This window comes from Elephas maximus, chromosome 15 (genome assembly GCF_024166365.1).
Source record: "Elephas maximus indicus isolate mEleMax1 chromosome 15, mEleMax1 primary haplotype, whole genome shotgun sequence".
Taxonomy (NCBI): Eukaryota; Metazoa; Chordata; class Mammalia; order Proboscidea; family Elephantidae; genus Elephas; species Elephas maximus.
Window position 1 is genome coordinate 10,990,250 of NC_064833.1, and position 23,882 is coordinate 11,014,131.

The 23,882-nt window shown below is 41.4% G+C and overlaps 1 protein-coding gene across 5 annotated transcripts in view; it reads left to right on the top strand.

The window, feature by feature from the left end:
* Window positions 1–23,882, top strand: part of TMEM71 (transmembrane protein 71) — a 39,502-nt gene that overhangs the window by 12,877 nt on the left and 2,743 nt on the right. For 2 of the 5 annotated variants that reach the window (XM_049854138.1, XM_049854139.1), the window contains 5 exons: window positions 909–1,072; window positions 9,903–10,082; window positions 14,602–14,677; window positions 20,867–20,932; window positions 21,021–21,081. In XM_049854138.1, coding sequence (XP_049710095.1) covers window positions 909–1,072; window positions 9,903–10,082; window positions 14,602–14,677; window positions 20,867–20,932; window positions 21,021–21,081 — 547 coding nt within the window. The remainder of the gene's footprint in view (window positions 1–908; window positions 1,073–9,902; window positions 10,083–14,601; window positions 14,678–20,866; window positions 20,933–21,020; window positions 21,082–23,882) is intronic. The other 3 variants (XM_049854140.1, XM_049854141.1, XM_049854142.1) reach the window with 3 other exon arrangements.

Sequence of the window (23,882 nt, forward strand, 5' to 3'; positions counted from 1 at the left end):
CAATGCACATCAGATTGTCTTACGCAGTTCAGAGCTCACCTGTTCCAGAAAGCCTCCCTTGGCTCCCACTTGGTGATGCCCCTCTTGGTGCTCCCCGAGCAGCCTTTAGTTCATCCTTTCAGAGCACCTATCCCCTTCATAGTGCAGTGATCAAGAGCAGGGACTCTGGAGCAAGGCTGCCTGAGGTTGCACCCCAGCTGTGTCACTTACTAGCCATACGGCTTCAGGCAAGTTACTTGATCTTGCTGTGCCTCAGTTTCCTTATTTGAAGAATGGAGTAATAATAGTACCTACGTCAAGGAGCCGTTTGGAAGAGATGTGAGTTGGTATATAGGAAGAGCTAAGAAAGTCACCTGGCCCAGAATAAGCTCCATGTAACATTAGCATTGAGTCACTGGGTGGTGTAAATGGTTAATGCTAACTGAAAAGTTGGTCATTCAAATCTACCCAACAGCCCCTTGGAAGAAAGCCCTGGCAATCTACTTCCAAAAAAATCAGCCGTTGAAAACTCTATGGAGAACAGTTCAACTCTGACACACATGGGGTGCTATGAGTCAGAACTGACTCAAGGGCAGCTGGTTTGTTTTTTTGTTTGTTTGTTTTAAGCATTAGTTATATCCGTATTACGCCTGCCTTTCGCCCACCCTAGATTGTGAACTTTTCGTACAGAAAGTTTTGTCTTTAGTCTCAGTATCCTGTCCTTGACACTCAATCCAGCACCTGGCATGCAGTAGAAATTTACGAAACATCAGTAGGATTAATGGGGTGAACCAATGAAATGAGCTCCACGGACCTGGGCTGTTGAGATGTTTTCTGTGCATCAAATCACTTTAACTAAATTCTCTGTTTTGGATCTGAAGTCACTGCTATTCCGTTTTCACCATTTTTTTTTTCTCATTTTTCTCCAGAATATTTAGGAAAAAAAAGAGGATCCGCCGTTCCCTTTCTTCTCTCTTCAATCTCAGTACCTCTAAATCTTGGCTACGTGGAAGTATCTTTGGTGATGCTGACCCTTCCTCAAGTGAGGACATCTGGCTGGAGGGGCTGGACACTCACCATCACAATGAAAATGGTGAGTTCAAGCTCCCTTTTCCATGGTGAAACGCCATTTCCAAATGGCTGGTGGCAATTATGTGATCCTAAAAAAAAAAGAAGCATTGCCATGGAATTGATTCTGACTCATAGCGACCCTATAGGACAAAGTAGAACTGCCCCATCGGGTTTTCAAGCAGTGCGTGGTGGGTGGATTCCAATTGCTGAAACTTTTGGTTAGCAGCTGTAGCACTTAATCACTATGCCATCATTTCCTATATGGTCCTAGATCAATGTAAAATCCACAGAAGATAGTAATTTTGATAAAGAGGATGGACTACATTTTAAAAATTCACCTAATGCTGTCTTACACACTACTTACACAATCCAAGTGCATATGTGCTTTTGTCATGCACAATAGCCTCATCTAAGTGTGTAAATGATTAAACTGATAAAACCCGCTGCCGTCGAGTCGATTCCAACTCGTAGCGACCCTATAGGACAGAGTAGAACTGCCCCATAGAGTTTCCAAGGAGTGCCTGGTGGATTCAAACTGCTGACCTTTTGGTTAACAGCTGTGGCACTTAACCACTAAGCCACCAGGGTTTCCAAACTGATAATACCTGGGAAATACGTACACATCTCCAGTGCATCTTTTCTGTATGGGATATGGGTAGAGAAAGGATACCAAAGTCAGATTTAGAAGACCCAGGTGTGGCACAATTTATTGAGTGTTAGGTCTTGAACTGTGCCTTACATTCATTATCCTATTTAATCTTGAAGATATGCATATCTTGTTTTCAAAATGAGGAAATAGAGGTTTAGCGAAGTTAAGTAACTTCCTCAATGTGCCCAATCTGGAACTTGAATACAAGTTCCAAGCATGGGGCCCTTCTGAGCGTTAAGGATCTATAACACTTGTTATTCCCCCTCCTATTTTAACAAAGTGAGAACAATTCAGAGCTTTCTGCTATAAAAGTGAAAAACCAGATGCTAACAAGTCAATTCTGACTCATGGCAAACCTATGTGTGTCAGAGCAGAGCTGTGCTCCATAGAATTTTCAATAACTGATTTTTAAGAGGTGGGTCACCAGACCTTTCTTTCAAAACACCCCTGGGTGGACTCAAAACTTTTGGTTGACAGCCAAGCACATTAACTGTCTGTACCACCCAGGATCTCCTGTCTTTGGCACAAATTAAATACAGTCTCATTTTCATTATATTTATTTTTTACATTTAATTTCTTTTTAGGGCATTTAAGCTAATGATAGAAAGTTTTCTTTAAACTAAAAGTCTAATTTGAGACAATTTGAAGAAGATTTTAAGTGGCTAAGAGCAAGTTATTCTTGGGCATGGTAAAAATCAGGTTGGTTGACTAAAGGACAATGTTTCACATGTTTGGAAATTAACACCCAGTTTTCCTGTAGTTTCCCCTTAAAAATATGTTCAAACATCTATACACAGAGAACTCAAAGATTCTACAAGAAAACTACTGGAACTAATAGAAAGACTCGCAGAGTAATAGGATACAAGATCAACATACAAAAATTAGTTGGATTTCTGTATACTAACAAAGAGAACTTTGAAAAGGAAAACAATATCATTTATAATAGCCCCTAAAAAGATGAAATACTTAAAAATAAACCTAACCACAGACCTAAAAGACCTATACAAAGAAAACTACAAAACACTATTGCAAGAAACCGAAAGGGACCTACATAAATGGGAAAGCATACCATGCTTATGGATAGGAAGACTCAACGTTGTGAAAACATCAACCCTACCCAAAGTAATCTACAGACATAATGCAATCCTGATCCAAATATCAGCAGCATTCTTTAACGAAATGGAAAAACTAATCACCAACTTTATATGGAAAGGAAAGAGGCCTGGAATAAGCAAAGAATTATTGACAAAAAAGAGCAAAGTACGAAATATCACACTAACTGATCTCAGAACCTACTATACAGCCACGGTAGTCAAAATAGCCTGGTACTGATACAACAACAGATACATAAACCAATGGAACCGAATCGAGAACTCAGATGTAAACCCATCCACCTATGGTCAGCTGACCTTGGACAAAGGACCAAAGTCCATTAAATGTGAAAAATACAGTCTTTTTAACAAATGGTGCTAGAAAAAGTATATGTCCATCTGTAAAAAAAAAATGAAACAGGACCCATACCTCACACCATACGCAATAACTAACTCAAAATGGATCAAAGACCTAAATATAAAACCTAAAATGATAAAGACCGTGGAAGAAGAAATATGGACAACAGTAGGGGCCTTAATACATGGCATAAAGAGAATACAAACTATAGCAAACAATGCACAAACACCAGAAGAGAAACTAGATAACCTGGAGCTCCTAAAAATTAAACACTTAGGCTCATCAAAAGACTTCACCAGAAGAGTAAAGAGAACCGACAGACTGGGAAAAAAGTTTTGGCTATGACATATCCAACAAGGGTCTAATCTCTAAAACCTAAAGAATACCTCAACAACAAAAAGACAAATAACCCAGTTTAAAAATGGGCAAAGAATATGAACAGATGCTTCACCAAAGAAGATATTCAGGCAGCTAACAGACATAAGGAAATGCTTGCAACCATTAACTATTAGAGAAATGCAAAGCAAAACTAAAGTGAGATACCATCTAACCCACACATTACTGGCACTAATTAAATAATAAATAAAAACAGAAAACAACACATGCTGGAGAGGTTGCAGGGAGACTGGAACACTTACTGCTGGTGGGAATGTAAAATGGTACAATCTCTATGGAAAATGATCTGGCGCCTCCTTAAAAAGCTAGAAATAAAAATACCATATGATCCAGCAATTCCACTCCTAGGAATATGTCCTAGAGAAGTAAGAGTTGTCACATGAATACTCATATGCACACCCATGTTCACTGCAGCATTATTCACAATAGCAAAAAATGGAAACAACCTAAGCACCCATCAACAGATGAATGGATTAACAAACTACGGTACATATACACAATAGAACACTGCACAACAATAAAGAACAATGATGAATCTGTGAAACATTTCACAAGACGGATGAATCTGGAGGGTGTTAATGCTGAGTGAAAAGAGTCAATCCCAAAAGGACAAATTTCGTATGCTACCACTTCATAAAAACCCAAGAAAAGGCTTACACACAGAAAAAACAATCTTTGATGGATATGAGGGAAAGGAAGGGTGGGGAGGGGAAATCACTAACTAAACAGTAGATAAGTGTTCACTGTGGTGAAGAGTAAAACAATACACAGTATAAGGAAAGATAGCACAACTTGACCAAGACAAAGTCATAGAAGCTTCCTAGGCACGTCCAAACACCTTGAGGGACCAAGTTACTTTGGCTGAGAGCTGGGGACCATGGTCTTGGGGGACACCTAGGTCAGTTGGCATAACATAGTTCATAAAGAAAAGGTTCTGTATCCAGCTCTGTTGAGTAGCATCCGAGGTCTTAAAAGCTTGTGAGTGGCCATCTAAGATGTATCTATTGGTCCCATCACATTTGGAGCAAAGGAGAATAAAGAAAACCAAAGTCAGAAAGAAAATATCAGTCCGAAGGACTAAAGGACCACATGAACCACAGCCTCCACCAGCCTGAGCCCGGAAGAAATAGGTGGTGCCTGGCTACCATCACTGACAGCACTGACAGGGATTGTAGCAGAGGGCCCTGGACAGAGCGGGAGGAAAATGTAGAACAAAATTTAAATTCACAAAAAGACCATACTTACCTGGTCTGACAGAGACTGGGGGAACCCGCAAGACTATGGCCCCAGGACACCCAGCTAAGTCAGAACTGAAGCTACTCCCAAAGCCCACTTTTCAGCCAAGGGTTAGACAAGCCTATAAAACAAACAATTACACACGTAAGAAATGTGCCTCTTAGTTCAAGCAAGTATAGGAGACCAAATGGCTACAACCTGCCCAAAAACAAAGACCAGAAGGCAGGAAGGGACAAGAAAACTGGAGAAATGGACACAGAGAACCCAGGGTGGAAAGGGAAAGGGGGAGAGTGCTGACACAATGCAGGGATTGCAACCAATGTCTCAAAACAATTTGTGTATAAAGTTTTGAATGAAAAACTAATCTGCACTGTAAACTTTCACTTAAACACAATTAAAAAAAAAAAGTCCAAACAATTTTAACGCTACTGGACCACAGCAGTGCTGCAGAAGCATGGCGTATCTTGTTAAAATTCTCATGGTTTCCAGATATCTTCTAAATATAACAAATCAAACCACCCCCCGCAAAATCAGTAATTAGTCAACCGGGTGCACACAGCACTTTGAAATCTCATGACCCTGCTGCCAACTGTAATCAAATCTTCCCCCAGACTTCTTGTTTTCCGGATTTACCCAAGGTCCCGTGACTTTTATCAGCAATTTATTTTTCCCTGGAAATGTCGCCTAGCCAGAAAACTCAAGAAGAATCCAAAATTAAATCGTTTTGCTGTTTTCTCTCTGTGCGATAGACGCAATCAAAACTTCCTTCCCTGATTTTCTCTTCATTTTCAGGCTAAAAAGGATATTTTTCTTGCCTGTTTTGTTTGTCCCCAGCTTACCCCTTCCGCAGCTGTGCTGAGATACCTTTGCTCATTAGTAGCAATTCATTCTTTAGCTGTCACGTTCTGCAACTCCCCAGACCCCAATACTGCAATTCAGGATGTGTTTCCAGAGCCTGCGAGTCATACTGAAAAGGACCTGACTTCCCTTTGTGCAGGGAGTACTGAATAGTAGGTCCCACTCTGTTTCTGCCACCCCACGAAAAGCAAAATTGACTTCAGGCAAGCCACCTGCACTTGAGATCTGCTGTTTTGTCTAGAGCTGGCTCCGCTCCCATAAGTATCATTGGTGGCAACAGCTACTTGTGGCTTCTTGCTTTTCTCTACAGCAAACACCAAAGCCCAGTTTACATGTGAGGATATGGAAATGTTATGCCTGAGAGAAAAAGGATCATCTCTCTTAAACAGAAGTAAACTACATTTGGAGGCCCTGGGTGGGTCAAAAGTTTCAGGCGTTTGGCTTATAACCAAAAGATTGGAGTTTCAAGGCCACCCAGAGGCATCCTGGAATAAAGGCCTAGCGATCGAGTTCTGAAAATTCAGCCATTGAAAACCCTCCAGAGCACAGTTCTGGGTCACCATGAGTCGAAGGTGATCAATGGCAACTGGTTTTAAACTAAATTTAATTTAAAGAAATCACGAGAAACAGAATAAGATGAGTATCTTCAAATATAACGCTAGTAGGGCTACCTTCTGGAATGGTTTGTGCATTATGACCCTATTTTCTATGGTTAAGGTTGGAGAGAAAAATGAGATGTCAGGGAAAGTGTGAATTGAGGGAAAATAATGTCTTCTTGACCATGAAAAAATCTTGATTTTTTTTAATGTTAAATTTTTTCTGGTTCTCCGTTCGATGCCATCTCTCCTTTTAGAAGGTTCTGTGTAAAGTTTCCAGCATTCCACATAGGATAAAAACTTTAATTTCATCCAGCTCTCAGTGGCAAGGCTACGTGTGCAACAGGTGGCCTTGGGAAACAGCACTGGATATTTTTATAGTTGTCAGTCTCATCCACATCTCCCTAGAGCTCAATTAAGTGCCATTCATGACTGTACAAGTGGCCATGAAGGTCCCAGCCCTTTCTCCTTCCACATTACTGTGATCATCTAGCCTCTGCTTTGGCTCCAGGCCTCCTTTGCAGTGAGGTCCTTACTGCCTAGCCTGCATGTTTCACCCTCTGCTACTTCCTTTCTCCATGGCAACCAGCAGAGATGCTTCCATAGACTGCTGTGTTGAGTGGCTGAAAGCTGTGGGTGGGATGGTGGAAGGGAAGCTACAGAGTTGAGATTATTGAACAATATCATTAATATCACACACATGCAAAATTTTGCTGAAGATAATTCAAAAACAGTTGGAGCAGTGTATCAATGGGGAACTGCCAGAAATTCAAGCCTGATTCAGAAGAGGACGCGGAGTGTGGGATATCATTGCTGATGTCAGATGGATCTTGGCTGAAAGCTGAGAATACCAGAAAGATGTTCACCTGTGTTTTATTGGCTATGCAAAGGCATTCGACTGTGTGGATCATAACAAATTACCGATAACATCGTTAAGAATGGGAATTCCAGAACACTTAATTGTACTCATGTGGAACCTGCACGTAGACCAAGAGTCAGTCATTTGAATAGAACAAGGGGATACTGTGTGGTTTAAAGTCAGGAAAGGTGTGCGTCAGGGTTGTATCCTTTTGCCATATATATTCTATCTGTATGCTGAGCAAATAATCCAAAAATCTCGACTCTATGAAGAAGTACACAGTGTCAGGATTGGAGGAAACCCCATTAAAAACCTGCAGATATGCAGATGACACAACCTTGCTTCCTGAAAGTGAAGAGGACTTGCAGCACTTACTGATGAAGATCGAAGACCACAACCTTCAGTAGGGATTACATCTCAACATGAAGAAAACAAAAATCCTCACAACTGGACCAATAAGCAACATCATGATAAAAGGAGAAAAGACTGAAGTCGTTAAGGATTTCATTTTAATTGAATCCACAAATCAACACCCATAGAAGCAGCAGTCAAGAAATCAAATGACATATCACATTAGGCAAACCTCTACCAAAGACCTCTTTAAAGGTGTCACTTTGAGGACTAAGTTGTGCCTGACCCAAGCCGTGATATTTTCATTCCCCTCCTATGCATGCAAAAGCTGGACAATGCACAAGGAAGACTGAAGAAGAATTGACACCTTTGAATTGTGGTGTTGGTGAAGAATATTAAATACACCATGGAGAGCCAGAAGAACAAACAAATTTGTCTTGGAAGAAGCACAGCCAAAATGCTCCATAGAACCAAGAATGGCAAGACCACGTCTCACATAATTTGGACATGTTATCAGGAGCGATCAGTCCCTGGAGGACATCACGCTTGGTAGAGGGCAGCAAAAAAGATGAAGACCTTCGACAAGGTGGATTGATACAGTGGCTGCAATAATGGGTCCAAACATAGCAACAATTGTAAGGGTGGCACAGGACTGGGCAGTGTTTCGTTTTGTTGTACATAGGGTCACTGTGAGTTGGAACGGACTTGACAGCACATAACAACAACACAACACAGTGTATGCTTATAAGGTTTTCAGTTGTTGATTTTTTGCAAGTAGATTGCCAGGCCTTTCTTCAGAGGTCCTCTGGGTGGGTGCCAACCTACGACCTTTTGTGTAGCAGCCGAGCCTGTTAAGGCTGGATTGTTAAAAAGGGGTCAAATTATGACGGTTCCCACGGGTCACACTTGGCAGGTAAGATTTATTCGGTGGGCAGTTTGGAGCCATGAAAGAATTTGAGCAGAAGTGTAACGTGACAAGATTTGTGTGTTGTAATGCTCTGTCAGCAGCGGAAGATTTGAAAGATTCGCTGTCCCGCATTTCAGGAATTATGACTGTGGAACTTCAAGAGACACTTGGGGTCTTTAAAGAGCAGTGGTTCTTAACTGGGGGTGAGGCGGGGGTGATTTTGCCCTCCAGGGGACATTTGACAATCTGGTAGATATTTTTGGTTCTCAAAACTCAGGGGAAGGGGTGCTACTAGCACCTACTGAGTAGACGTAGGGATGTTTCTAAATGTCCTACAATGCACAGGACTCTCCCGAACAAAGCACAATTATCCAATATATTACTACTATTGCCTCGTCACAGGGAGAGCAGACCTAACACATTGAAGGTTTCTCGATCATTAGAGCTTTTGCAACAACCCTGGTAAATGCTTACAATCTGTCTGCATCTTCCTGATTGCTCGTACCCTTGTCAAAACACACCGCTCTCTGCCTTCATCTCTGCGTTATAACACACAGTTCTACCCTGACACACATGGGGTTGCTGTGAGTCTCCATCGACTGGATGACGAGTGGTAACAATGCAGCCAGAATCATCTCCCATGACCCCACATACTCATGTATTCCCATCTAGCTACACAGGAGAGCTTGCTGTCCTAGGAACCCACCCATGTTCTCTCACAGCTTGATGTCTTCTCTCTCCTTTTCTTTCCTTCTCTCTTGCCTTTGCCTGGACTGCCCTATTCTTGCTTGTCTCTCTGGAAGAAATCCTACTCACCGTGCAAGCTTGCACTTAAGTACTGTACCTGATAAAAATAGTATACATTTGCACTCCAAAATCACCTATAAAACCTGGAGAGAGACATCTTTCCCCCACCTAATGCCTGCACCAATGGGGATACAGCTTCTTGCCTTCTCGTTGGACTAGTGGACAGATTTCTCTTCTGGGCTACTCTTTCCTTGAAGGAATATCTCTTCATGAAATCCTGCCATATGCAGCTACTCAGCTCCAGTTCTTTGTCTCTCTTGGGATGAAATCCCTTGTCTGTCCCTACGGAGTCATTCAACCACAGCCCTTTTGTTACCATGACTTTTCAGTGTCCCTCCCCACTCCTCAGGCCAGCTCCATCCACAGCTCAAGTTCCGAGTTCTGAGTTTCCTTGGATTGGCCTCTGAGAATATCCCTTTCTTTTGAGCTCAACTATATATTTAAAAAGTGTATTTTCTGAAATCCATGGCCTTTTAGACACCAGCCCAGGGAATACCTATATACCATGGCACGACTCTTGGCTACTATCAGAGTGGCTTTGCTTTCAAGTCAACGAGCCTTAAATAGACTCAAATTCTTACCTGAGGCCATCTCAGTGAAGGTGAACACTGAATGGATACAACACACACATACACACACATTTACACTCATGCACACACACACATACATACACACACGTACACATATGCTCATATGCATGCACACACAGACACACACACACACACAGAACCCTTGCTTTTCCAGGAAGTGGTTTTGACTGTTCTCTGACTGATGACTGGGCGTTGGAGGAGCCGAGTGCAGAGTCGATGGACACTTCTCCCAGCCGAGAGGCATCACTGTCTCCCAGAGAAATCTCCTGTGACTCATGTCTCCAGACCCAGCTGACAGCATCCGAACATTTCCAGAACAGTTTAGATCATCCAAGTAAGTGTGTAGGTTTTTTTTTTTTTTTTTTTTTTTTTAACTCTTTGCCCCATCTGAGGAATTCTTCCTTTCAGGGCCTAGGTAGGACTTGGAGATGACTCATGGACACTCAGGAACTGGTACCAACCTGTGCTGCGGGGGGAACAGGGCCACGGCTAGAACCCACTGCCATGTTCACAGAGGTGGTGATGGCCTTTGGAGCGTGAGCTTAGAGGCCTCAAAGGCTGTATCTGCAGTGCTTTATGTAGTCTCGTAAAGTTCTGAAGACAGGTGGCAAAATGTTAGGCTCTGATTAACCTGGCTAGTGGGTGCACACGGGTTTGTTATTTTACTCTTTATACTTACTTGTGTACTTGGCATACTTCATAATAAAAAGAAACACCCTTAATGCTTTGCCTCTGGACAGTCACGAGATAAAAAGGCATTTCTTATTTGGAGCACGTCTGAAACAAGCTCAACCAGCACATTCCTGAATTCCCGGTTTGTTAACACCTGATTACTCAGGAGGGAGACAGCCTTGCATCAGGGGATAGACAGTGGGCTCTACCATCACCTGCCAAGTGTCAAAGCTCAGCTCCTCCCTCACTTCTTAGCTGTAACTCTGAAGCGGTTTACCAAACTCTGAAGCTTAGCATTCTCATCTGCAAAATGAAGAAAATAATAGTCCCTACGTTTTAATGAAGGAGCCCTGGTGGCACAACAGTTGAGCACTTGGCTGCGAACTGAAAGGTTAGCAGTTGGAACATACAGGTGGCGCCATAGAAGAAAAGATCTGGTGACCCGCTCCTAGATGACGGCCTAGGAAACCCTGTGAGGCAGTTCTGCTCTGTCACATGGGGTCGTATGAGTCAGAATCAACTCAATGGCACCTAACAACAACAACCTTTTAATGACTAAAATAATTCATGTAAAGTACTTAGGATGGTGCGTCACATGTACTGAATACTCGTAAATGTGAGATTATTGTTATATATATATTTTTTATCACTATGAGTCTGACTGGAAGAGATCCATATGTATGCCTATTCCTAAAAAAGGTAATCCAACCAAATGCAGAAATTGTCGAACAATGTCGTTAATATCACACGCAAACAAAATTCTGCTGAAGATCATTCAAAAGCAGCTGCAGCAGTACATCCACGGAGAACTGCCCGAAATTCAAGCCAGATTCAGGAAAGGACGTGGAACCAGGGGTATCATTGCTGATGTCAGATGGATCCTGGCTGAAAGCAGAGAACACCAGAAGGATGTTAACCTGTGGTTTATTGACTATGCAAAGGCATTCGACTCTGTGGATCATAACAAATTATGGATAACATTGCGAAGAATGGGAATTCCAGAACACTTAATTGTGCTCACAAGGAACCTGTACATAGGCCAAGAGGCACTTGTTCAGACAGAGCAAGGGGATACTGCATGGTTTAAAGTCAGGGACCGTGTGTGTCAGGGTTGTATCCTTTCACCATACCTAGTCAATCTGTATGCTGAGCAAAAAATCTGAGAAGCTGGACTATATGAAGAAGAACAAGACATCATGATTGGAGCAAGGCTCATTAACAATCTGCATTATGCACATGACACGACCTTGATTGTTGAAAGTGAAGAGGACTCTAAGTGCTTATTGATAAGATCAAAGACCACAAACTTCAAATGGATTACACCTCAACATAAAGAAAATGAAAATCCTCACAACTGGACCGATAAGCAACATCATGATAAATGGAGAAAAGATTGAAGTTGTCAAGGATTTCATTTTACTTGGTTCCACAATCAACACCCACAGAAGCAGCAGTCAATAAATCAGAAGATGCATTGCATTGGGCAAATCTGCTGCAAAAGACCTCTTTAAAGTGTTGAAAAGCAACGATGTCACCTTGAAGACTAAGGTGCGCCTAACTCAAACCATGATGTTTTCAATCCCCTCATATGCATGTGAAAGCTGGATGATGAGTAAGGAAGACCAACGAAAAATTGACATTTCTGAATTGTGAGTTGGTGAAGAATATTGAATGGACTGCCAAAAGAACAAGCACATCTGTCTTGGAAGAAGTACAACCAGATTGCTCCTTAGAAGCAAGGATGGTGAGACTACGTCTCGCATTGGACATGTTATCAGCTGGGATCAGTCCGTGGAGAAGGACATCATGCTTGGTAAAAGGGAAGGTCAGCGAAAAAGAGGAAGACCTTCAACGAGGTGGATTGACACAGTGGCTGCAACAATGGGCTCAAGCATAACAACGATTGTAAGGATGGCGCAGGACCGGGCAGTATTTCGTTCTGTTGTACAGAGAGTCACTATAAGTTGGAACCAACTCCATGGCACCTGACAACAATGACAATATCACTATGAGTCGGAATAGACTCGATGGCAATGGGATTTTTTTTTTTTTTAATCAACAAAGAACAGGAAATAGATGTCCACTATTCTCAATGAGTTTGCAGTCTAGTTGGAGATACAGAGAAATACAACAGCGACTTTAATGCAGTGTGAACAGAAAGCTGAAGAGACATGAATGAGGTATTATAGGAGTACAGAGAGGGGCCAGCTAAGAGTCAGGGCAGAGTAGAAGGAATCAAGATAGGCTTCCCAAATGAGGTGACATTTGAGCTAAGTCATAATAGTTACTAAGTATCTTAGTTACCTAGTGGTGCTGTAATAGAGATACCACAAGTGGATGACTTTAACAAAGAGAAATTTATTGTCTCATAGTCTAGGAGGCCAGAAGTCCAAATTTAGGGTGTCAGCTCTAGGGCAAGGCTTTCTCTCTCTGTTGGCTCTCGGGGAAGGTCCTTGTCATCAATCTTTCCCAGTCTCCAGTCTTGGAGCTTCGCTGCACAGGGACCGTAGGTCCAAAGGATTCACTATTTTCCTGGCTCTTGTTTCTTGGTGGTGTGAGGTTGCCATGTCTCTGTTCGATTCTCTCTTGTATATCTCAAAAGAGATTGGTTTAAAACACAATTAAATCTTGTGGATTGAGTCCTGCCTCATTAACATAACTACCTCTAATCCTGCCTCATTAACATCATGGAGGTAGGATTTATTACACATAGGAAAATCACATCAGATGACAAAAGCCTGGACAATCGCACAATACTGGGACTCATGGCCTAGCCAATTTGACACAAATTTTGGGGGGACACAATTCAATCCATGACGCTAAGTAAAAGGCAGCTGAAGAAACGCCTTGATGAACAACTTGTCCAAACTCACACAATGTATATCTTTGTGAAACTTGAATTCAAGCCCAGTGCCCCTTCAGTATCCACATCTAGTGATCTTCACAGTTTTTCAAGTCAGACTTGTTCTGTAAGGAAACATTTTCCAAATTCCATGTGATATCTGGGGAGGCTAAGAATAAAACACATTTTAGAAGGATGGTTGAGTGTTCAATTGAAACCATAATCACTTATTTAATTCAGAGTATGCATGAAAGACCATACATTTGTGGTGATATCATTCACTTCTGCTTTAATTTGCATTGCCAGTCTTCAGTATTCCACTACATTATGGGCTAAGTAGGTTTTGTTAGCAGACCCAATCATCATTCACAGCAAGAAGAGCAAAAATAAATACAGTCTTAGCATCGAGTCATTCCAAGCTTTGAACAAGTATTGTAAAATTGAATGTTTGAACCGTTTGGCAAAAATTAGGTTGGAGTCCGTTTATGCTTTATATCATTACCTGGAAATCATTAAGCCAGCTCTGATATCTTTTAGGTGATTATAGTAATGCCTACTCAGGTTCATGACTGGTTTAACTCATGTTTATAAGTGTTAAATAAGTGGAGTTCATAAAATGAAGGCTTTGCAGTCCTTTCTACTGTGTCTCTATACCATTGAAAGTATTTACCGAGAGCAAAGAGCTTCTCAAGGATAAATAGTTTGCTACATCTATATGTTCTCCTTTTTGGCCTTCAGAGACTCTCAGTAGGCAAAGTTGCAATTCGTTTTCCCTGTCCAAGTTCAGACAAAATGTTATACTCCAGCTACAACTGGCTCTGGCACCTCCTGGTTGTGTGACCTTGGGCAGATGGCATCATTTCTTTGAGTCTTGGTCTTCTCATCTGCAAAACTAACATAATGGTGTCTACGTCCCAGGCTTGCGGTGCTGATTAAATGAGCTAATGTATGAAAGCTCTTCATCAACCGTAAGGCACTCTGCAAATTTTAGGTATTGTTATCACAACCACCACCACCATCATCATCATTAGACTTAGATTCTGACATTAGCATACACTCTACAAAACTTCTCCCCAACATTAAAGCAAAAGGCAAACCCAAAACTGTTTAAGTAGCGTAATTATGATCATTTATTTTTCAGTGATAGAGGAAAGTTATTTGCTGACATTTTCTAATGAATAGCCCTGTACAGTAGTAAGAAATTTGATCCTATCACTTATGACCAGCTGTTTGAGATGACACACATTCCCAGAAGGGAAGATCTAGTATAATTTTATTGCTTCAAGCTAATTTAATCAGCAATGATTTCTAATTCATTTAATTTTATTTTTCCTATTAGAAACCAGTTTGCTACAAGAGGTCTCTTTTCAAGCCATCCTGCTAGCTGCATGCTTCATCTTTTCTGCGTGGGCAAGGTAATTCCAATCTTATTTTCATGCAGTGGTTATTTCATAATTAATGAAGCTGTAATTGATTCATGGATCCCTTGCCTCATCCCATGGAACATTTTCGGTAGCTGTGTGGTTAAGATTTGCTCATATTTCTGACCATGATAAGTGTCCCTTTATTTATATCACCTCCTCCTCCCATCATCTCACAAAGCATGAAACAGCCAGTGTATCTTGCTTAAAATTTGATTTTAGTATTGTCTTAGTCATCTAGTGCTGCTATAACAGAAATACCACAAGGGGATAGCTTTAACAAAGAGAAATTTATTCTCTCACAGTCCGGTAGTCTACAAGTCCAAATTCAGGGTGTCAGCTCCAGGGGACAGCTTTGTCTTTCTCTGTCGGCTCTGGAGGAAGATTCCTTGCCATCAATCCTCCCCTGGTCCAAGAGCTTCTCAGGCACAGGGACCGCAGGTCCAAAGGACGCACTCTTCTTCTGGCACTGCTTTCTTGGTGGTATGAGGCCCACCTGTCTCTCTGCTTGCTTATCTCTTTTAAATCTCAAGAGATTGCCTGAAGACACAATCCAATCTTGTGGATTGAGTCTTGCCTCACTAATACAACTGCGGGCCCACTCTCCCTCATTAACATCATAGAGGCAGGATTTACAACATGTAGGAAAGCCTCACAATACCAGGAATCATGGCCCAGCCAAATTGATACACATATTTTTTGGGTGATGTAATTCAATCTATGACAAGTATGTAGCTTGCTTTGTTCAAAGCCTCAAGAGACTCTCTGTTACAGATACAATCTAAGCACCCTTTGCCTGGAGTTCAAGGACACCTGAGGTTTCTATTAGGGAATGTGACCAGGACTCCACCTTTTCCGTTGTATGTTCATATCCTAAACATAAACTCTTTATTCCAAGGAATTTCACTCAACATCTCAGAACACATAATGTCCAAGTCTGATTATAGGTGTTTTGTGTTCTGCCCTCTATCTGATATGTCCTTCCCCTGCCTTCCTGTTCTTTCTTTGCCCAAGTCTCCAGTACAGTGATCAAGTGCTTTCTGTGCTAAGCCCATTCCTGCCTCAGGGCCTTTGCACTTGCTGTTCATGCTGTCCAATACAGTCTTCTACAGATAGTCTTATAACGTGTGCTCTTAATTCCTTCTGGAATCTGTTCAAATGTCACAGCAGCAGAGAGACCTTCCTGAACCACCTCGTATAAATTGCACACCCACTCTCTGTTGCACGCCCCTCTTTACTTCAGAGCATGTATCACCACCTGACATATTATATGTTCACATGTTTAAATATTAATGGCCTGCATTGTGCTATGAGAATGTGACTTCCCTGAGAGTAGAGACATTGTCTTCTTCACATCTGTGTCCTCAGGGCCAGAGGCTCAACTGATACTTGTTGAATGCATGACACAAGGGTGAATGATATGGTCCCAAGCTCTTTGTGGTCCTTGTACTTAAGTCACCAAGTGCTGCCTGCTTTCAAGTCATGCGCTTCCAGGTCAACTAACTGAGAATCATGAGAGAGTTGTTTTTTAAATACAGAGTTTTAAAAACACAAAGTCATTTTTAAAACACAAATATCTCTTGAAATTCTAATTTAGATCTAGTGAGAATCACTACTTTAAAATAAGCTTCCCAGATAATTATGAGGTTTGAGAAGCATTTTTAGATTACAATGGGACTGAAAGAACAAAAGGGGGAGGGGGCTCTGCAGTTAAAAATAAATTTGCAAAATTCTGCAGTATATATCCCAAGCTGGAGGATTATAATGTTCATTAGCATCATAAAAGCTCAGTGAAATAATGTAGTGAAGAAACATGCTTAGCTTTATTTAACTTAGTGGTTCCCAAACTTAGCTGATCATTTAGTCTTTTCTATCATTTTACAGGCTACTAATGAGATATTGTTCTTATGTCAATTTATGTAGATACTCTGCTCCCAAGGAGGTTGTCTTAGTTACCTAGTGCTGCTGTAACAGAAATACTACAAGTGGGTGGCTTTAACAAACAGAAATTTATTCTCTCACAGCCTAGGAGGTTTGAACTCCAAATTCAGGGTGCCAGCTCCAGGGGAAGGCTTTCCCTCTGTATAGGCTCTGGGGGAAAGTCCTCGTCCAGCTTCTCAGCTCAGGGGCCCTGGGTCCAAAGGATGCATTCTCCTCCTGGTTCTTCATTCTTGGTGATGTGAGGTCCCCCTCCTCTCTGCTCGATTCTGTCTCTTATATCTCAAAAGAGATTGACTCAATATATAATGTAATCCTGTAGATTGAGTCCTCTCTCATTAACATAACTGCCTCTAATCCTGCCCCATTAACATCATAGAGGTTAGGATTTACATCAGATCACAAAATGGTGGACAACCACGTATCATGGCCTAGCCAAGTTGATACACATTTTGGGGGGACACAACTAAATCCACAGAGATGGAGCCTAACTCTGTACCCCATGACTATGGGCTGCACTTAGTGATTTTCTTCCAAAGGATGGAGTATAAGAAGGACGAGAACCTAACTTTATATGGAGGGACAAGGAAAATACTAGCTCATCCAGGTAACCAAGTTTAAGGCATGTTGACAGCATGTGCCCTTGATATGCTTTGATGAAAAGGGCACTTTACCTCTGTGATTTTCCTCCCTAAAACCTATAACCTGAGGCTAACCATGAGGAAAACATAAGACAAACTCAAATTCAGAGACATTCTACCAAATACCTGACTAGTGCTTCTAAAATTGTCAAGCCATCAAAAACAAGGAAAGACTGAGAAACTGTCACAACTCAAAGGGGCCTGTGGAGACAAGACAACAGAATGTAATATGGTATCCTGGATGGGATCCTGGAACAGAAAAAGGACATTAGGGGGAAAAAAAAAAACTAGTAAAACCTAAACAAAGTGCAGAGTTGAGCTAACAGTAATGCACCAATGTTGGCTTCTTAGTCATGACAAATACACCAGAGTAATGTAAGATGTTAGCAGTGGGGGAAACTGGCTCAGGGGTACTATCTTTGCAGCTGTTTTTAAAACTACTCCCAAATGACAAGGGGTATACCCATTGAATGGACTTGAAACCCTTACTGAAAATCAACTGACTATAGATGTAACAACTTTTCTGGACTGTCAATTCAATTTCATTGATCTTTTTTTATATGTCTATCCTTATGCCAGTAGCATGCTGCCTTGATTATTGGTACTGTGCACTAAGTTTTCAAGTTGGGAAGTGTCTTGACTGAGTTCTCTAGAGAAGTAAAATCAGTGAAGTATATTTATATGTATGTATGAAGAAATGATGAAGTAAAAGAGCTGAACAGAAGACTTCAAAGTGTGCCTCGAGAAGACAAAGTATTATAATGACACTTGCAAAGACCTGGAGTTAGAAAGCCAGAAGAGAAGAGCACGCTCTGTGTTTCTCAAGCTGAAAGAACTGAAGGAAAAATTCAAACCTCGAGTTGTAATATTGAAGAATTCTATGGGGAAAATATTTAATGATGCAGGAAGCATCAAAAGAAGATGGAAAGAATACACAGTCACTATACCAAAAAGAATTGGTCCACATTCAACCATTTCAGGAGGTAGCGTATGATCAGGAACCAATGAGACTGAAGGAAAAAGTCCAAGCTGCACTGAAGGCATTGGCGAAAAATAACAAAAAATACATATGTGTATATATAGAGAGAGAAAATGAAAGCACGAAAGACAGAAATTTAGATCAAGGAAAAGGCTCACACACTTGTAGAGGCTAGAAAGTCCTAAGTCCGTGGGTTGGGCTGGAGGCTTCTCCTGGCTCATGTAGCTGCAGGGGCTGGTGAACTCAAGATCAGCAGGTCAGACTCACAAACTAGGAAGGCTGATGAATCCCAGGATCAGCAGGTAAGACAACAGTCTGCTGGCCCACAGGGTGTAGAGGGCGATGAATCCTAAGATTGGCAGGTAAGCTCAAGTCCCAAGAATTGGAGGTCAGGTGAGGAGCCAGGTGCAGGATGCAGAGCAAGCAAAAGCCAGCGAGCTTTGCCAGAAAGTCCACCATATTGGATGCAGGCCACACCCCCAAGGAAACTCCCTTTCAACTGATTGGCTGCTCACAGTAGATCTCATCATGGAGGTGATTACATTCCATCAGATCTTATTATGGAGGTGATTACATCATTACACAGCTGCCAAACTACATTATAACTGCCAAACTGCTAAGAATCATGGCCTAGCCAAGTTAACACACAACAGTAACCATCGCAGGAAGTGTGAATTCTCCAGCTTTGTTCTTCTTTTTCAAGATTTCTTTTGGCTATCCTGTGTCCCCTTTGCATTATTTTTTATAAGAGAGAAAAATCAAAAACAACCCAAATGTCTATAAATAGGATGGGACAAATAAATTATGTGTGTCCATATAATGGAATGATATACAGTTGTCAAGAAAGATAGAGCTAGAGAAAGAAAGGAGAGAGAGAGTTCTTAGATTAAAGTATTAATTTTTATTCATTACAAGTAGATGTAAACCTGGAATACTTTACTATCTATGCTTTCTATCTCATTGACACCTATAACTATATTTAATTTATTGTAGTTCATTTATTTAATTGTGTGTAAGTGGGTTACATTATTTATGAGCTTAATTTCAGACAGGAAGAGGCATTATGATGTGTTTGTTATTGGAAGAGAGTGTTGGTCTGATAGGTCTGGGAAGCGTTGATAAAGGCAACACGTGCTGTGGGGTTTTCAGAGGAGTCAAAATAGATGCCCACCTCCCCATTCTCTGATCAGGTATATCTTGATCTTGGAGCATTAGGATAGCCTCTGAACTAATTTTCTTACCACTGGGGTTGTCCCCCTTCAATCACATGTTGCCCAGGTTGGTCTTTATAAGACCTTATCTTGGTCATTGAGTGCTGCTATGCCAAAAATACCACAAGTGGATGGCTTCAAGAAACAGGAATTTATTCTCTCACAGTCTCATAGGCTAGAAGTCCAAATTTAGGCCATCAGCTCCAGAGGAAGGCTCTCTGTCTATGTTGGTTCTGGAGGAAGGAGCTTGCCATCAATCTTTCCCTGGACTAAGAGCTTCTCAGCACAGGGATATTGAGTCCAAAGGATGCACTGTTATCTATCCTGGCACTATTTCCTTGGTTGTATGAGGTCCCCCTGTCTCCCTGCTTGCTTCTCTCTTTTGTATCTCAAAAGATATTGGCTAAGACACAATCTGTTCTTGTAGATTGAGTCCTGCCTCATCAACATAACTGTCGCTATTTCCACCTCATTAACATCATAAAACCTATTGCCAAACCAAACCCATTTCTGTCAGAGTTGATTCTGACTCATAGCAACCCTATAGGACAGACTAGAACTGCCCCATATGGTTTCCAAGGAACAGCTGATGGATTTTAACTGCCGACCTTTCGGTTAGCAGTGGTAGCTTTTAACCACTATGCCACCAGGGCTTCTGTTAACATCATAGAAATAGGATTTAAACACATAGGAAAATCACATCAGATGACAAAATGGTGGACAATCACATAATACTGGGAATCATGGACTAGCCAAATTGATCCACATATTTTTGGGAGATGCAATTCAATCCATGAGAGACCTCATCAGCATCATCAAGTCCAGCTTCTTAGCAAGGAGCTTTCAGTTCTGCCCCTGGTCTTCTCCTGCATCCTCCCATCCATCCCTCCCCAGCCAGATCCAGCGATGTCAGACCATGTGCAATACCCTTCCCCTCACACCAACCCATACCTATTAAACATTGTTCCATTGATCTATGTGTCCCTCCTTTCAGCAATACCACACCATCTTGTTCAATGTAGTTTTAAAGTAAATCTTGAAATTCTAAATTAATATTAAGTCTAAGGGGGAAACCCTGGAAACTCTATGGAGCAGTTCTACTCGGTCCTATAGGGTCGCTATAAGTCGGAATCAACTCAACGGCACTGGGTTTTTTGGGTATTAAGTCTAAGGAGCCCCGGTGACACAACGGTTAAGTGGTCACCACAAACCCTCCCAGTGTCTCCACTGAAGAAAGACCTACTCCCACAAGGATTACAGCTTAGAAACCCTATGGGGCTGTTCTATGCCACGGGGTCTCTATGAGTCGGAATGTACTTGATGGTGCCTAATAACATATTAAGCCTAAAAGAGCATCTCATATGTTGGAAATGCATAATCGGTATGCTAACCCTGCGTAATGCTGTTGTTTCAGGTGGTTTCTGGGAGGAATATTAGCCAGTGTCTTCACATGCCCGTTGGTGATAACTATAGTTTGTAAGTAAGTAATCATTCCCCAAACGGCTGCTCTGCCTCCTATATTTCATTCCAATTTTGTTCATTTAAATGCTTTCTCTTTCTCCCCCAAGATTTTGTCAAGTCATTGTTTCTCAGCATTGCCAGCTATTTCAAAGCCACCATCGGTGCTTGGTAAGTGTTGTCTCTGATATCGTCATTGTCTGGGCAAAGGTGACCATGATCTCATATCTGAGGATGGTTTATGATGAGTCATAGAAGGCAATGACTCCACACAGGAAGGGTCCTGATTGTTCGTCCTGAAGAATTGCTTTCGTTACTGATAAATCCAATAGTATTATCATCCTACCTGCTTATGTATCTTACGACAGATAGAATTAGTTTTTATGGCAGCAGGACTTAGAGTGATTTTTTTTTTTTAAGTTTTTATTGTGGTGAAATACATGTAACAAAATATTTCATCAATCTTATAATACAATTTGGTGACATTAATACATTCACCATGTTGTACAATAATCACCACTATCAATTTTCCAATTTTTTTTATCCTGAACAAAAACTCTGTACTTCTTAAGCAATACCTCCCACTTTCCCCTCCCACCTGCCCCAGGTAACCACTAATGAACTTTGATCTCTGCATTACCTAATCTAGATATTTTATATCAGTGGGTTCACACACTATCTGTCCTTTAGTTATTTCACTCAGCATAATTTTTTTCAAGATCCATCCATGTTGTGGCATGTATCAGGACTTCATTTCTTTTTTATAAATTCCATTGCATGTGTATACCACATTTCATTTATCCATCTGTTCTTTTTCTTAATAATTTGTTTTATTTCTGTTGTTAAAAATGTATACAGAAAAACATATACCAATTCAACAACTTCTACATGTACAGTTCAGTGACATTGACTGCATTCTAGAACTTAAAAAATTTAAAAATAATTTTAGGTGCTTTTTGGATTTGTAGCATTGTACTTTATAGATACCTCATCTTAAAGAAACTTGATCTTATATAGTTACCCAAATTGTTGCAAATGGCCCATGAAATGATCACAGTCACATACTGTGATTTCTCTGCCATCTCAGACTCACTCATTGGTCCCCCCGTGTGCTGACTGCCATGGTTCAGCATATTTCAAAGGGTTCCTGAGATCTGGGTGAGATGCTCACAGAATTTCAAACAGCCTGCAAAGCCCCATTCCACTGCAAGATGGATTATATTAATTACAAGCACTTGGCTGCCAGAGGCCACCACCCAACACTTGGAGATTGAGGACTATAACTCAAATTAGCTTCTTGGCCTTCACTTTTGACACTGTTTCTCTGTTTTTGAAATCTTTTGCTGATTCTGAAATTTCAGTGGAGTTTAGTGAAGATTTATTTTGCTTAGGACTCTAACCAATATTGATTTACAGACACTTTGAATGATGTTTCCCTGATAATTTGCTGGCATTCCAGGTTTCTGGGTGGCCATTGATACAGCTAAATATTATCTAGTCTGATAGTTAGAAAATTAGGTCCTGAGGACAGTCAAGAAACCCTGATTCTTTTAACCCTTGTAGATTAACGACATTTGTTTAAAACTCTATTAAGATGACCAATTGCCTCCCTCTAGCTCTAGGTAGCCCCTAGGCTCCTGCAGAACTTACAGGTACATCTTCCATGATGTTGACTATATTACGTCTACATGTGTGCCCGGCTTTATGGGCTGAGGTGGCACACTAATTAGGGTTAACACTGACTGGGCTAACTGATATGTCCAAATAAAGAGTGAAAAGAACCATTTTGTAACCCAACTTTCGTTAAGTGAAAACATATTAGGGTAGAGCTGTCAGATGGGGCAAACGGTACAAACCCCTCCCCTTTGCATTTTAAGATAAGCATGTACAGTCCCATCAGAAAGACTTAAGCACCGTCTTGTTAGGAAGCCCTGTGAGGAGAGCAGAGCTTCTCAAACTGTGGCTGGGGGACTATCTGCTCTAGAATCAACTCGGAAGCTTGTTTAAAGAGCAGACTTTAAATCTACAGAATCAAAATTTCTGAGGAGGTCTACATCTTTAGCCAGCTCTCCTGGTAATTCTTTGCACATTTAACTATGGGACCCTTGGAAATACAATTTCATTCCTAAAGTGGTACCGTCTAAGCCACCAAACATTTATTGAAAACTTATAATATATTCTGTGGCACACTGGGTGCCCAGTTTAGCTCAACAGACATTTATGGGGTCTCTGCTATGGATCAAAGGAGTCCTGGTGGCACAGTGGTTAAAGTGCTCAGCTGCTAACCAAAAAAATCAGTGGTTTGAAGCCACCAGCTGCTCCTCAGGAGAAAGATGTGGCACTCTGCTTCTGTAAAGATTTACAGCCTTGGAAACTTTTGGGGCAATTCTACTCTGTCCTGTAGGGTTGCTATGAGTAGGAATCCACTCAGGGGCAGTGGGCTTGGTATTTTAGTTTTATGCCATGAGTCAGACACTGTCTCTAGGTCACAATTTCAAGGCATGTGCCTGGCCTCAAGATTTCATCATCCAGTTTGAGTAACAGATGTGCAAAGGGCAAGGTGAAGTTGCCTTTTGATACAGTAAGTGCAAGTAAAGATTAAGTGCAGAGACTCTGGGAGCAGAAAGAGGGAGGTTTTCCCAGACATGGAGGATGATGGGGCGTGTGAGCAGAGGAGACTTCCTGGAAGAGCCAGTAGCAGATGTTCAGGGGTTATATCATCTCCAGCTTTCAGAGCATCTCCGCCAGGGCCTGGTGTTCTGTTCTGAGCTCTTTGCTTGCGCTCACCTAAAGAAATTCAATCCGAGTAGTTCTGTTCCTAAACACTGTCATCTACAAACTCATTTATGAAATAAGGGCCCTTCTTGGAAACCCTGGTGGCATAGTGGTTAAGAGCCCGGGCTGCTAACCAAAAGGTCAGCAGTTTGAATCTACCAGGCACTCCTTGGAAACTCTATGGGGCACTTCTGCTC